The sequence below is a fragment of the Lepidochelys olivacea genome, assembly GCF_965140295.1.
Source record: "Lepidochelys olivacea isolate rLepOli2 genome assembly, chromosome: 3".
NCBI lineage: Eukaryota > Metazoa > Chordata > Testudines > Cheloniidae > Lepidochelys > Lepidochelys olivacea.
In genome coordinates this window covers 170167991-170184085 of record NC_140413.1, presented here as the reverse complement: position 1 = coordinate 170184085, position 16095 = coordinate 170167991, and the positions used below count along the sequence as shown (strand labels likewise).

At 38.2% G+C, this 16095-nt stretch overlaps 1 protein-coding gene across 5 annotated transcripts in view; it reads right to left on the bottom strand.

Moving 5' to 3' along the window:
- Positions 1 to 12452: 12452 nt before the first annotated feature.
- The window catches only part of BICRAL (BICRA like chromatin remodeling complex associated protein), a 76672-nt gene continuing 73029 nt past the window's right edge, over positions 12453 to 16095 (bottom strand). For all 5 annotated transcript variants that reach the window (XM_084622472.1, XM_084622468.1, XM_084622470.1 and 2 more), the window contains exon 12: positions 12453 to 14689. In XM_084622472.1, the coding sequence (XP_084478598.1) occupies positions 13890 to 14689 (800 nt within the window). In that variant the 3' untranslated portion in view covers positions 12453 to 13889. The remainder of the gene's footprint in view (positions 14690 to 16095) is intronic.

Here is a 16095-nt window from a genome sequence, read left to right as displayed (position 1 = left end):
ACAGAAGAGAGAGAGACCCAGAGGCAGGAAGACAGACAGCAGCCTGGGAGCACAGTCTGACCCTGGGAAAGCTAAAGAGAGCACTTTTGGGTCTGTTGGCAAAAGAGACTAGAGGCTTTAAACTAGAATTTGCTCCTTTTGTTCTTGGTTCCTCCTGCATTTGGAGAACCAGACTTTGCATATTCCTTGGTAAATAAAGAGGACTACATCAAAGAAAATACCAGCCTCCATCAATTTCTATTTTCAACTGGAACATCCTCAGAGCCCTGGTATCAGAATTTAGACTAGAGGGTCAGGTCAAAAAGGAGCGATGCTGTGTTAAAGTTTGTGGGAGTTTTAGGTAATGTACCCTCACCTCATTCCTTTGGATGCCCTGATGCTATAGAGTAGTGTCCCTCTTTCATCCTGTGCCTTGCACGAGGCTGAGGCCCTGTGGAAAAAAAATATGTGATCATGTAATTAAAGACTGTATCATAATGCATACACAAAAGAGGGCCAAATTAAAATTGCACACGCAACCTTAATTCTGGCATTCCTAACATTTGAGTGCTTGACTTTGCAACCGTAACATTTTAACACCGTTTTTGGTGGGGTTTTTTGTTTTTAATGTAATTTTTACATATAGTTTTTTTCCCTCTGTCCATGTCACGAGGACAGGATGGACAAGAATGTGTTTTCAGACCACCATCTGCCACCAGTTATGCCCGAGTTACCCAAAGAGCTAAATTCGGCCTTGGCGTGAGAAGGCATTTCTCAGACTGAAGTGCGTAGTAGTGGTGCCCCGGGAGACCAGAACTAAATTTAGCCTTATATCTTGAAAAGAATCTCTTGTGCAGAGAACATTATTGTTGATGCTCTTAACCCACAGAGAAGAGCTCTGCAGGGTTTCTCTTCCTGAATTAGTCTTTGCTGTCTGCTTGGTCAGTCATCATTGCATATGATACTTACTGCATTACATTTTATTGCAGGCCTGTTTCTTGCATTTGGTACTTTTCGTTTATTTTAAAGAGGAAAAAGCACACAACTGTTATGGTTCTATAGCCTAACAGACAGCTGGTCCCATCATAGAAGCACAGAGTAACAGCCAGACAATCTGCAAAAAAGGAATTTTTTATTGTTTAGTATGATTGCAACAGAGAGGATCTTATAGGGAAAGTATCACCTCATTTCATCGTTTGAGCCTGATTTTGCATAGGACACCCTGAAAGAGCAAGAGAAATGGGAAAAAATATTTTCCATAGTAGTGGAATTTTTCTCTGTCTGTGTAACCTAAATATTTCCACTACTTCCTCTGATACCTGCCCAACATGTTCCACACTCTGCCATTATTTAAGCGCTTTTACAATTGGCCAAACCCTGTACAGACTTGCCAAACAAGCGAAGCCATTTCACAGACTGATACAAATTCACCTTCCCACTGAGGCCCCAATTCACCACGTATATAGAACGAAATAGAGAGAAGGATACATTCATAGAATCATAGAATCATAGAAGGTTAGTGTTGGAAGGGACCTCAGGAGGTCATCTAGTCCAACCCCCTGCTCAAAGCAGGACCAATCCCCAATTTTTGCCCCAGATCCCTAAATGGCCCCCTCAAGGATTGAACTCACAACCTTGGGTTTAGCAGGCCAATGCTCAAACCACTGAGCTATTACGATTCTTTCCATTTTGGGGCTGGAAACCTGACCACGTTTGGTTTGAATTTGTTTCATCATGCTGAAACAAATAGCTGAATGGAAAGACATGGGACCCTTTGATGGGCATGCAAATTAAATTTGGGTGATAATTAGCAGCAGAGAATTGAAGTCTACTACTGATGTTTCTGAGCTCCCTTTTGAATGGACACGTCCAGAGCTGATTGGGCTATTCACCAGATTAGAGATGAACTTGGTTTAAGTCACTGTGTCAATTAAAAACTACAGAAGTGAAAGTGGGCAGGGGAGAAGAGCAGAACTATCCCCCTCCTTTTCTTCAGCTGCTTTCAGAAACAAAGTAGAGCGATTGCAATTCGTTCCGCTGCTTTTTCCCTCTACACTCCAAAATAGCATTCTGAGTAAAGCAACACACTGGGATACCAGGACTGGGAAGTGGAAATATTGGTCCACACACATATTTTAACAAACATCTTTGGCCTGTATTATGACCATTCTAAACCTGGCCTCCTTTTCAGGCTTGTAATTCTCATAGAAACTCCAGTGCTTCACATAACTTTGCATGAGAGGTGTGAAATGCACCCCATATTCTTCGCAGTGATATTATTGTGATATGATTATGACATAATTATAATGTATTTTATGCAAGAGAATTATATGAGGTGTCATTGGAAAAGTTATGATTTGCTGAATATGATTATCCTATTTGTATGCATGTATCATTTTTGTATCTGAAGTTATAAATATTGACTATGTATCTGTATTTCAAATGTAGTTACCAGGATAATGCCCACAAGACAAGATGCTTTCAGTCTAGATAGTAGGTGGGGAAGGGCCTATTCAGGGCAATGGGCCATTAGGAAAAAACAATAGGCCTTAGGAGAAGCTGATCTCCCACCTGGGGAGCCTTCCTGAGAACGCTACAGACAGCCTGTGAGTGATAGCTGCTATGACTCTATGAGGACATGTGACTAGGCCACATGATGCTGGACTTCATCTTGGGATGTCAGTATTTTTCCACAAACTAGTCTGGGAGCCAAGCTTTGAAACAAAAGGTTCCCACCATATGCAAAAGCTTTATAAGGCAGGGAGTGACATCATCTGGGGTTCTTCACTCCGCACCCAAGGAGACTCCTGGAAACATGTGAGGAACAAAGACTGAACTGGGAGAAGTGCTGGACCCAGGCTAAAGGGATTTCTAGCCTGTGAATGAAACACCTGGGGATTCCAAGCTGTAAAGCAAGTGCAGCTTGCCCTTAAGAATCTGCAGCCTGCTTGTATAATCTCTTACGGTGAGAATCTGCTATTCATATCCAATCTATCTAGTATACCAAGCTTAGTTTGCAATTTTGTTTTTTTGCTAGGTAATCTGCTTTGATCTGTATGCTATCACTTATAATCACTTAAAATCTATCTTTTGTAGTTAATAAACTTGTTTTTGCTTTATCTAAACCAGTAAGTTGGAGTGAAGTGTGTGGGAACCATAACTCAGGAGCAAAAGCTGTTGCATATTCCTCTCCACATTGAGGGAGGGGACAAATTTTATGAGCTTACGCTGTACAGTTCCCTGTACAGTGCAAGATGGGAAAATTTGGGATTTATACTCCAGAGGGGGTGGACGCCTGGGGAGATGGGAGTTGCCTTAACTATAACTATAAGCCTTCCTATAGAGGGGCTAGTCAGAAAGCCTGCATGTAACTGCAGCTGGGTGTGTCCCTACCTGTATGTATGTCGGTGAAAGTGCAGGCTGGAGGTCTCTGCAGCTTGTCACAGCAATACAGTGTGAGAGGGAGCCCAGGCTGGTGGGTCAGGGAGCTCAGTGGTTCCAGGTAGCACCCTGGGGGGAACCTGTCAAAAGAGAACTCCCACACATGGCCAGAACCCCATTGACCTGAGTGAGCGTTTTGCAGGATCTGGGCCTTAAATGTCTAAATAACCAATTGTGCTATCGAATGGAAAATTTGTTATCTGATTATTTCCTTTTGGGGGCAACCACCAGATAGTCATACAGGGACTCAAAAGATTTAAGGTGTTCCTAAATATTTCTCACATCTATGAAGAGATTTTTATAGACTATATATATACACACACACACACACACACACACACACACACACACACAATAAATGATGATCACTGTTTCAGATGTAACTGATCCATGCCATGCAGACTATAATCAAGTTATTAAGTTTATAATATGGACAGGTAAAAGATGTGTTCCAAGCTCATATTATTTTCATTTTAATGCAGCACTGTTGTCTTCTTACTAATTCTTGACACTGATTTACAATAAAAGCAAAACTAAAAACAAAAAACCTAAGCGAAACATGAATTATTCTTGCATTAGCTGTGACCTATACACACGAAGATAATGAAGTTATAAAGAAATGAACAGTCAGACTGTTCTAAACATTTGAAATTCTAATGAATAAAAGTAGGTAGAAATTAAATCTAAACTTCTAGGCATTGAACAGCTCTGATTCAGCTTTCACTAATGTCAATAGAACCACCACAGATATCTACGCTGTGTTTAGTTGTAGTATAATAGCATGTATAGGATCTAGTTCAGATAAAGACCCCATTGTTCATGATATTACACACACACACACACACACACAAAGAATCTCTGGGCCAGAGAGTTTACAAGCTAAAAAGTCAAAAAAGACAAAGATAATACCATTATACCCCCATTTTATAGATGGGAAACTAAGCCACAAAAGTAAACATTTTCAGAAGTGATTCATGATTATGAATGCATGCCTCAATTATTAGGGTTCTGAAAGGAAAAATAATCTATGTCTGATGGAATATAGCATCATGGAAATAAAATGGTGAAGCTGAGTCTCAGCTAGAGATATTAAGATACTCATTGAACTTATTGGCTTCAACATCTGGCTTGCCAAAGCCAAAAGAGAAACCAAAGAATAACAGTTAGCTACTTTCTTGTAACTGTTGTTCTTCGAGATGTGCTGCTTATGTCCATTCCAAGTAAGTGTGTGCGTGCAGAGTCATCAGAAGATTTTTCTCTTAGCAGAAACGTTCCCCTCATTAATGGCCTCGGTGCCGATGTTGGGGCCTTGCGGTGGTTCACAGGCCATAGAGGGTGTCAGGGGAGCCCGCCTTTCCGAGGTGACCGACGGAGATCTGGAGCCAGGGCCCTGGGCTTGGTGGTATGCCCATGAGATCCAGAAGGACCACTGCACCAACACCTGCCATTACAGTGGCCAGGGCACCATGGGGAACTGCTGTCCCTCCTCCTGCCTTGATAGGTGCTGAGAGCAGTGCTGGCTCAGCTTCGAGACCTATAACTCCTGCTCCGAGTCCAAAGACTACTCTGATCTCGGTGACCCTGGTGGTGCCAAACGGGGTGGTGCCAGAGTGTGGTGTCGAGTGCAGGGCGACTGGTGCCGCATCATGGCCGGTTTGCCCTTGGAAGGCAGGGTGCTCCTCTGTGCTGCTGGTGTTGGTACTGGGGACTGTGGAGCTGTCATAACTATGAGGTCCCTGGCCACCTTGAACGTGTCTGGGGTGGACAGAAGATTCAGCTCCTCCACCTGAGGAGGGGAAGAACATGCTGGGGGAAAACCCCAAGAGAAAACTTATCTAACTATAAAACTACTTGAAACACTAACACTAAGTTAACTGTTTCAGGTACAAAGAGAAAATCCACTAGGGGGTTGCTTGCATTGGCAAGAGAGAAGAAAGCAGCTTCAACGACCATCACGGGTGTTAAGAAGGAACGGAAGAGGCGGCAGGGACCTATATATGATGCCGCAAAGGCATGACTCCAGGGAGCTACACAGCGGACCCAAGGGAAAAAGCCTTCCGATGACTGTGCACACTTACTTGGTATCGACATGAGCAAGTACTCAAAGAAGAACAGGTCTTGCCTTTTTTAGAAATCAGTGTGGTACAATTGTACCTTAGGAAGAACAGTACCACAACTCCCTGGGAAAACAAATATATTTTACCCTGCATTTGCTGTGAAAAGATTACCACTCCCCCGAGCAGGCAAAAACAAAACTTAAGTGCATTTTTGGAAAGCTTACACTAATCACTTAGGTTTAATAGTCTTGGATAACAAGTCCAAAGTTTGCCTTTCACTATCGGGGTATATTTCTTATCAGTATGGAAAATATAATCTTGTTTTAAAAATTAACACAAATAATAAATGCTTTCCCTTGTATATATTGTGCACAGAGACCATAATTTGGAATTGCACAGTCTCTAACATGTCAGGAATCTGTTGCTGCAGAATATCATTCAGTACTTTGAACACATTTCCCTAATTCCCTAAGTTTTTGATGTCTAGCCAGTTTTTAATAGTTGCTTCTATGATTTTAAATCTAACATTGAGGTATTAGATATTTTCTTTTACAATCAGCTCTCTCAAACCAGGGTTTGTTGAACCCTGGCCTTACTACAAGGAAGAGAACAAATATATGTCTAGGCACAGACTGAGTTGCTAAGTGGAATAAAAATTAAATGATCAAATCTACTTTTCAGACAACACCTACAGGATCCAGATATCCCGAAAATTTGGTAAGGGGAAGAAGGTTAAAATCTTGTGTAATACTGGCGGGAAAAAAATGTGTTCAATAAAAATTATTGTTCATTTCTAGGAGGTGTCCATCAACATCAGATCTGATGCAGAATTACTGGAGATGGCCACAAATCTATTCTCATTCATAGCACATTTTATATAAAATTTTGTGCTGTGAGAAGAGGTGACTTTGGGGGTCTCAGTCCAAGTCCCAGTGTCCAATTCATAAGCTCCCAACCCCACAATAGGTACTAATTACCACCCTGTTTGGTATTCTCCTCCTAGAAACCTGACCCTTTCAGTTCACCCCAAAGACCCTCTTAGCACCTGTCCAAGTAGGGATAACACAAAACCCAGCTAACCTGTACACAGGAGTTTCAGAGTCCATTTAAGTGCCCACTTGACAACCACCCTTCCCATCCCACCCACGGACAAGCCATGTCCATTGCACTGCTCTAGGGGCTTTCCAAACCCATCTCCTCTGGTGAATTTCACTCTGAAAGTAAGTTTCCTTCTTGATGATATTAATCATATGTTTTTATTTTGTCTGCTATTTACCAGCAGATGGTGCTACAGGAACACTGAATAATGAGTGTATTAAGACCATGCAATGAACTACAGCCAAACTTAGTTTGTTCTGCCTGTCACTGCAACAAGTTAGACAGTTTAGTTGCAACCATTTAAAACACAAATTTCATAAGTCATGCACAATAAATAGTAACATAAAATCTCAACTTACCTGGAAATTTAACACATCACCCATTAAGCAAGTTATAAAACAACTGAAATTAACAACCACAGCAGAACCAAACTAAATTATCCAAATTCAGTATCTTGCAAGAATTAGTACTGATGTAACCCAGTTGTGTACAACTGTTAGCAAAGTGGTCCAGATCTAAAGAAGAAAATTGTGACATTAATAAATACTTTGTTAATGCAGACCCAGGGCAATACGTTGCAATACTATTCACAAGACCTAGCTACAGATGTAGTTTTAGATACTGCCTCAAGTTGCAATGATGAAAAAGGTCAGAGAAATGACATATTCAGCCACATTTTCTAAACCTGACTTCAATGCTAGCAATTTTTGTGTGTGAAAACGGGTACCTGTACATGCAAATCAGCTTAGTTCAGTACCCGTTTGATACATGTGAGCAATGAGGTGTTTGCTCACAAAAATAGTTGCATGAACGAACTTATCAGTATAATTTTAGAGACTAGTTTGAGAGCTGTTTGAAATTATATTTGAAAAGGCTTGTAATTTGTGTAATGGTGTTATAATAGAGATTTTTAGGAGGGCCTAATCATCAGAGCCTGCAGTCAGGCAATGTAAGATGCGACACAAGATTGTGGAGACAGCTCAGCTAATGCACTTCATTCCTGAGCTACAAGACACTGCTACTGCAGTCTTGCACTTATATCAAGCATTGTACCTTCTCATTCAGTAATGTTGCCACTCAGTTTCAATTTGTGTTCCATGCAGGCTTTCAGCCCAGGGTGACTGGCTAGTGCATTAACTGACTGCATCTCTTCTCCCCGTACCATTTATCAACCAAAATTAATTATATACAGTCACTAGTTATGACCATTTGTATATGGTGCTACATCTTGAGATGATCATTTGGCCCAAAGTTCAAACTTGAGGTGAAGTTCAGCTTTGCTTTCAAAATCAGATAATTATTGAAAATTGTCACTGTTTAAAGAAGACTATATATATATATATATAGACAATATAGACAATTTTCAATAATTACCTGATTTTGAAAGGCTTATATATATATAAAATCAATAACTTGCACATATCAATCAGTGACATTCTATTTACTCTCTGCCACTGCCCGATAACTTTAATAAAATCATATAATTAATAATACTACCACCTATCTGTGTAGGTACTTACATGATGCTCATCAGTGTAATATCTCAGCATCTTCACATAGCATTTTCCACTCAAGGATGACAAAGCCATTTGCAAATATTAATGACTTGACTTCACACATTCCTCTGAAGAAGCAGAGTCCTCCTCTTTATTTACATTTTTTCATTGATTTCCAAGGAGTTTGGCTCAAGGCCTAAGTGCCAGATTTTCAAAAGGGTTCCACTCCCAATTAGGCACTAAACAGATAGATTTTCAAAAGGTTGGTGCTGAGCTCTCAAAAATCTGGCCATGGTAATTTGCCTAAGGTCATACATTGTGTCAGCATTCCAGCCTAAAATAAAAAATAGGCATGCTGATTTGACTACTAACCAACATTCCCCACAAGCAGAAAGATTTGTGATATGCATGTGATTTCACTGATGGCAAATTACAGACTTTGCTTAATTTAAAGGAACTGATCCTCATCTGGTATAAAATGTCAGTTCCATGGATTTATATGGGCGATGTGACAATTTACACTAGCTAAGGATCTGCCAAAAATGGTACACTCTCTTTGTTTAGCCACATAAAGATTTGAGTTACTAAAGGAATGGTGGAATGTCACTAAAGGAATGTCACAATTCAGGCTAATAATCTGCAAGAGTAATGATATTGATCTAAACTACACTCAGGGTACAGGGGTCAGGATAAAACTAAAAGGGTTACATCAACCTATACAACACATATGAACCTAATAAGCAGGTTTCTTCTCCAAATGGAAAGATTTAACCTATGCTTAACAAATGAGAAGACTTGACATATGATGTACAGTTTTATTGTGAAAAAACTAGCTCCAAAAATGAGTGTGTCCTTCAAATTCTATAGGGTTTTTTTTAATTTTTATTAAAGAAAAACTATCAGATCACTCAGGTTAATATGAAAACTTTCTCTCCAGCCAAAAAAAGACCTTTTTTTGACCCAACTGAAAATCGTAGTTTGCATTCCACAGCAGCAATCCTTAAAACCGATCAGCCAGCACAATTGTTGCTGCAATTTCAGTCCTCTTGTCTCAATCCAGTGCATGGATTTGTTGCATAAAGACTAGATGGTTTTTAGCACGAGAATTTGGGGACCAAAGGACACAAAAATGATAGTGGATTCACAAATCAGAGAATAATAAAGAAAATTAAAATATAAGGATATTATTTAGAGGCTGGATTCTGTTGATTTTTGCACATTATAGCTCGTAGTTGTTAAAGTTGGGATCTTCTACAGAACCTGTTACTATGATTTTGCTGCTGGCTTCTTGTAAAACTGTTCCTTGTGTTTTCTGTCCCTGTCTAACAAAGGGCCTGATTTGAGAACTGCAAGGAAGACTGAGAACCATTCCAAAGGAAAAACACCAAAATTTATAAAGAGGAGGAAACATTTTTGGAAGACGAAAGGCAGATTTTGAGAGAAGGATTTGAAGTTCACTTACATACCTCCTGCTGTGCTACAGGTTTATTCTGGCAATCTTTTCTTTTTAGAAATTAAGACATGGCTGTGATCCTATGTCTTCTTTAATTAAATAACTTATTCATACATATACAAAAAGATAATGTTTTTGGAAATTCTGCATCCAAACCAAAGCTCGAATCTATATGCCAAACACCATGATCGAAAATGCTAAGGTATCTATTTTTTTTTAAAAAAAAAGTCTACTAGAGTTTTCTCATCCTTGCAGAAAAACCAGAGCACAATTCCATCCTGATCACAGTGAAAGGGTATTTTAAAGTGAAGACAGCTGTGTAGTAACCTATACCTCACAGATGTTGGATGTCTGGGAAGTTTTCTTGGTGATTCTATCACTGAACACAATGCTTAGCCAAACTATTTTATAAAAGGATGCAAACAACATATAAGCAAGTCATAAAGCCATCTTCATTTTGTTACAGGATGAATCCAGGCGAAAAGCATCATGTAACTAGGCTTTATTCTTTGCCTTGTTGTCACAAATTAGAATAGATTTCAACTCTTTTCATGTGAGTTGAAAATACTCACTACCTCCCTGAATCCAGGCCCTAGTCTTAATGCCCTCCTATGAATGTTTACTTTATTTGGGCTCCAAGCCGAAGCGTTTTGCTGGATCAGGGCCTTAGGATTAAATTATATCGTCTGCCAGGCCCAACCACAGTGGCAAGGAGGCACACCACCCAGGTGGAAAGAGGTATTATGTTACTGAAAACCATGTTTTCTGTATGCTGTGAGGGAAGGGTTGAGTCATCCAGGGGCAGAGTGAGGTGACATGGCATCACTCATGCTACACCAAGCTATGCTCCCTCCAAGGCTACTAATACAGACAACTCCCCTCTCCTGCATTCCTTAGTCTTAGGAGGTAGTTTATGCCTCCATCATGGGAAGATGCACTGGAGGAGAAGAAAGGGCTACCTGTACCCCTTCCCCTGTATACCACACCCAGGCACGGGAGAGACGATTTAGTCCTTAATACCATATTGTTCCTTCTTTCAACCACCTCATCACTTTAAGACAGGACTTCTGCGATAATGTAACAAGGCATAGCCAACTTGAGCACTTTGAGAGAAGAGATTAAAACTAATGATGTTTTTATGCTACCACATGACCCGTGGCTTATTAGCATATCTTCAAAAAATTACATGCACAGCATGAAAAACCTAGTCTATTAAATATATTATTTCATAATACAGTTGCATTATAAAAAGTACAGTAAGTCAGACTGTTCTGCAACTATATTACTTGAAGCTGAAAACAACCCTTCTTTTGGAAATGTACTTATTCATCTTGGTTAAAATCAAGACAATCACAGATATACTTTTTCCCAAATCTTTGGCTGTATTGCAATGGTTGTTTCAATCTGTAATCTCCAACTAAACATTTCCTATCCATGGATTAACAATATATTTACCGACTTGTGTCTTTTAACAGTATTTATCCAACATAACAAAATAAACTGCAATTTGTTATACTTTTTTTACAAAACATTTTATAAATATTTTTACAAAATGTATACAAAGCAATTTCAAGTGAGACATACTATACAAATGAAGGTATTTAAGCAAATAAAGTCCATACCACATTGACAATAAGTGACACATCCTCTTTAAGTGAAGTCAGTCTGTAAGGCCTCCCTAGTCTAAGAGATAAATTATGCTAAACTCTTCAAAGTTAAAATATTTTTTTGTAATTGCCAGTTTAAAATTTATTTTAACCTTAGGCAGTATTCAAGAACATTGGAAATCATTACGCTGATCCAGCAAAGCATTTTAGCATGTGCTTAAAATCAGGCATGTATTAAAGTATTTCACTGGATCAGATTCCAATTCACACTTTATTAAAACAATATTTCATATATAATAATATTCTGTTTACTGCGTTACCAAGTATAAGTATTCCTAAAGTAGAATTCAAATGAATGAATAACAGAACACTAATGATCCAACAGTAAGTTTGCTGGCCTTTGCTCAATGGATTCCGGACATAAGATGTTTGGACAAACCTTTGTCTGACCTAATCAACAATGTTAAAAAACATGTCTTAATCTTTATTTGTCACTATCTATAATTCACTGCCCAGGAAAAATAAATTTACATAGTGGACACAACATGTTGTTATTTAGGTTATATATTTGCTGTACAGATGCTTGAAAGCTAATACGCCTTTTGAGATGGTACCAAGAGCGACAGGATCCATAAATGTGCACCTTTTTCTCATAGGATGAAAATTAAACTAATTTACATTGCTGATATAACTTACAGCCTTCCTTTCTAGACTGCTCATATTGGCTGAAATTGAATGAATTATAAGATACATAATCCACAGGATACACAGCCATCATTATCTTTATGAAATTTCAAAGGCAATCGGCAAAGACTATACTGTCAGTCTCATTAACTAGAAAATAGCTAATTGCCTAAGAGTCTACTGTAATGATGCCCAGTTAGAAATTTGAAACTGGCAATACCGTGTTATTATTTTAAATGTTTTACATGACATTTGGGAATGTTGGATTTTGACAAATTTAAAATTGGCACAAATTTTTTAAAATGGCAATTAATAATGTACAAAATATTTATATTTCCATTCACATTGAAGGGGAACTGAACCTTAATTATATGTTAAATATTGTTATCTTTCTCAGGTTGACTAGATTTGGTTTTCTTATGTTATCACATAGTGGACTGCAGCTCAACAAAATGGAGGTGCATTATAATTTCGTGCTGTCAAAAGCCCAAGGGCCAAATTCTGCTCTCTTTTGCATTGGTGCAAATGATAGCAAAACCTGGCCTTTTGTTTTCTTTCCTGGCAGTTCTGGCAATCTGACTGACAACCACAGTTTGTCACAATGGATCTCTAGATTATGATAATGGCAATCAGCAAGTTTTGAAACATGGTTGTTTATTTTTGTGAGCAACAGGGAGGAAGACAGAAGGAAAGAGAGATAGACAGCATGCCTTAAACCACAACAGCTCTACCCTTCTGAGCAAACATACATGCTAGATTCATCTCGGTAATGGCAGAACACTTATGTGCACAACAGCACTAATGACCAAAGTAAACTATTAAAAAAGAAGCATGGACCATAAAAGGGAAAAGTCACATATTAAAAATAAATAAATAAAATAACAAGCTTCTATTCTTGTCAACACGAACACCAGCCAAATCAAACCACGCAGGGGTTTCCTTTGGCTCTAAAATGTGAATTAATAATTATACAAGTTTGGATATGTTTTAACAATGGGATGGTTGATTAACTTTGGTCTGTACATATTTTGGTAGTTATGACTGCTGCTGTGGATGACTAATATTCTCTGACAGCAAGAAGCAGAAACAAGCAACAACAACACTGGCCTTTAAATTTCTCAGATTAAGGCTAATGTCCCCTCAAAGTATAAACTACTAATTTAATAACACAGTTTTCAAATAAAAGTGCTTTTGACACTTGGTCTTAAAAAAAAAACAACAACATTTATACCACTTCAGAAAGACTTAGGTTGACTATATCCAATTATAAAATGCAAAACCTTCTCCTCAAGAGTTAACATGTATATGTATTTATATATATAAATTCATGGCTCTATCATGACCTCCTCCTGTACACTTTGCCACTTATTAGCTTCTGATCTTCTTTCCTTAGTCTAGCATATATTATTTCACATCATACCGTTGTGACTAACATTATACAGTATCATTCCACAGACTAAATTCACCCACTACAGATACACTCATGTACTACTTTCTGCCCAGTGACAACAGAAAAGCACTTAAAATATGAAGCCCTATAAACGTACCGATGACATCCTTCCAACTTAAAATCCTAGAGCAGATGGATTTAGTAATAAATCAAACAGACAATCATTTCTGAATAGCGGTACAATGGGTATTTAACCACGAGGTTTTCCTGGAAAAAATAAAATAAAATCTAGTGATTTATGGAAGGGGGAAAATTGTTGCTTCCATTTGTCTTTTTAACGTTTTCTTGAATAAATCTGCCTTTTCATATGACTGTGATTGTCAGTATATTACCTTATTACCTAGGGCCCAGTGAACTGCAATCTCATTAAATTGCAGTGTTAAACAATTACCATAAGCACTATCATTATAATACTTGAAATGTGTAGGCCCCAACAGACTGCATTCTAACAAGGATTAACTTTACTGGATATCTCACTGTAATCACAATGAGTATTGCTCTCAAACACAGAACAGAATCTAGTTTAGAAAGATTAACCTTTGACATATGTCAGGCTGTACTTGTGGTGTCATTCACATTTGCTTCTACTAAGAGAAACATAACTTGTCCATGGTACTGTAACTATTAACACTCTAAGATACTATTTACAGCTGCTTCTAAAATAGAGTCCGTTTCTACAACACCTTCACTGTGATCTGGAATAAATTTTTCCAGACAGTTTTCTTGTGAAGCAATTGGTGAAAAGTTTGGAAAGTCTAATTCTACAGAGCCACTGCCAGTAGCCTCACTTTGTGGCGGTCTCCCAGTTTTTTTCAGTTCCAAAATGTTTTTGAATGTAGTTTCTAAACTCTTACTGAGGAGCAAATCCTGTTGGGGTTCACCCGAGCCTTTCATGTTGTCAGGATGTAAAACCTCATTCTTTGGAAAGCTCCTCTGAGTTTTGTCTTGGAGGGAGTTATTACATATTACCTCTGAGTGAGATTCAACTGTATTTCTTGACATTTTATGTGTACCATGATTAGCTCTTGACAAGGTTTTTGACAAGTCTTCAGAATTTGAAGAATTTTCATTGGTCTTGGCAAGATCTTTATCAGCCAATTTCTCTTCAGAGACAGCCATGTATTGACTGTCAGGAGAACAGCTAGCCTTCTCAAACTTTAAAGCTTTAGTAAGGCTTTCCGTTTTTTTAGTAGAAATTTTTCCTTCTTGTTGTGTCATAATGTTGTTAGGCACTAAATGAAGTTTGTTGTGATTTGTAGACTCTGCTGTGCTGGATTTTGATCGGTCTCTGGTTTGGATCTTGGTAGGCTGACTGTGAGAAGTCAAAGATTTACTACACTGATGATCACTTTCACTGGACTGTGCTTCATCAACAGTTTCATCAAATCGTTTAGAGGAACAACAAAAATCAGCCAGATAACCATCTGAAAATTAAAAACAAACATATTAGTTTGGAGTTAATAAATGTCAAAGACAGTAAATGTAAAGAAGTGCTAAACAGAACAAGCATTCGAATGTGACTGAGCATTAAAACCCATGATCAAACAGACATTATTTGCTCACATTGCCCTCTCTTGTTTGAAAACGCCTCTAGTATTTACTGTCCATTTATTGGACTATAAGAATATGACTTTAATGGAATCATAAGCACATGGTTAAATATTTTTGCTGGATCAGGGCCTAATACCTGAGATTTTGATGTAATTAACCAGTGGGCAAATTAAGTATAGTTCACTGTACTCCCAGATAAAGCCAGATACAAGCTGGACAAATTATGTCTGAGGGGAAGTTTGAGTGTCTGGAATAGTCTCAGACTTCCCCCTTGACTCTTTCTATCGTTGCTCTGAGCCTTATATGTATTGGCTGTTCCAGGATTCTGAAGCTCTTCTGTCCCTACTGAAAGTTTCTGAGTAAATAGGGGATGTGCTGTTTTCTATGACAAATGTCTGGTTTAATGGTAATCAGTGTAGCCAAGATGTAACTGAACTATTCTTTTAAGAACATATTATTTATTTGTAGTGAAAGTAAAACATGAAAAAGAGATGGTTATAAGAACAGAACTCCAGGGAATACAGCAGGGATTGAGATATATGTGTTCTCAGGTAATGGAAATACACACAAGGAATGTGCACTCATCTTATGACTATGGATTCTGCTTTTTATTTGCTAAGCACTGTATATAATCCTGTTAGAGCTAGGCAGAAAACCCAGTAATTCTGTTTCATGGAGGATTTCAAGATTTTGAAATTTGGTTTCATTCCAGTTCAGAATGAAAACCAAAAATTTTGAAATTGTCTGCCAAATGGAATTACCATTCTCTGCTCAGGTCTAGTAGAAGCCCTGGCAGGATGCCCCGGAGCAAGGGATCCTGGAAATCCCAGCTGCCAAAGAGCCATGAACCTGGGACCCTCAGGCTCAGGGCTTTCAGATCTGGTTTCTGGTGGAATTTTTTTCAAAAAATCTACATAATACAGCAGAACATTTCTATTTCAACAAATCGGAAAATTCTGACACAGTATTTTACTGAAATTTTTCCAAGCATTTCTAAAGGCTACTGAGAATTATATTCAAAATAGGCAGTTTGAGTACAAGCTCATTTTCTGTATAATGAATACATAACCAACATTTTGGTGCTCGGGTATATGGCATCAGGATATAAAGCATACTAAAAAACATTTTTCATTCGAATAAAAACCAACTACGTTTAATATGAACAAAAGATACTAAAAAGTGAAATTTTCTTACATTTCTGGAGAGAGTTAAATCAACATATGAACAATGAATTAGAAGATAAACTTGTTTGAAGACCTTACACTTACTAAAGGTATGC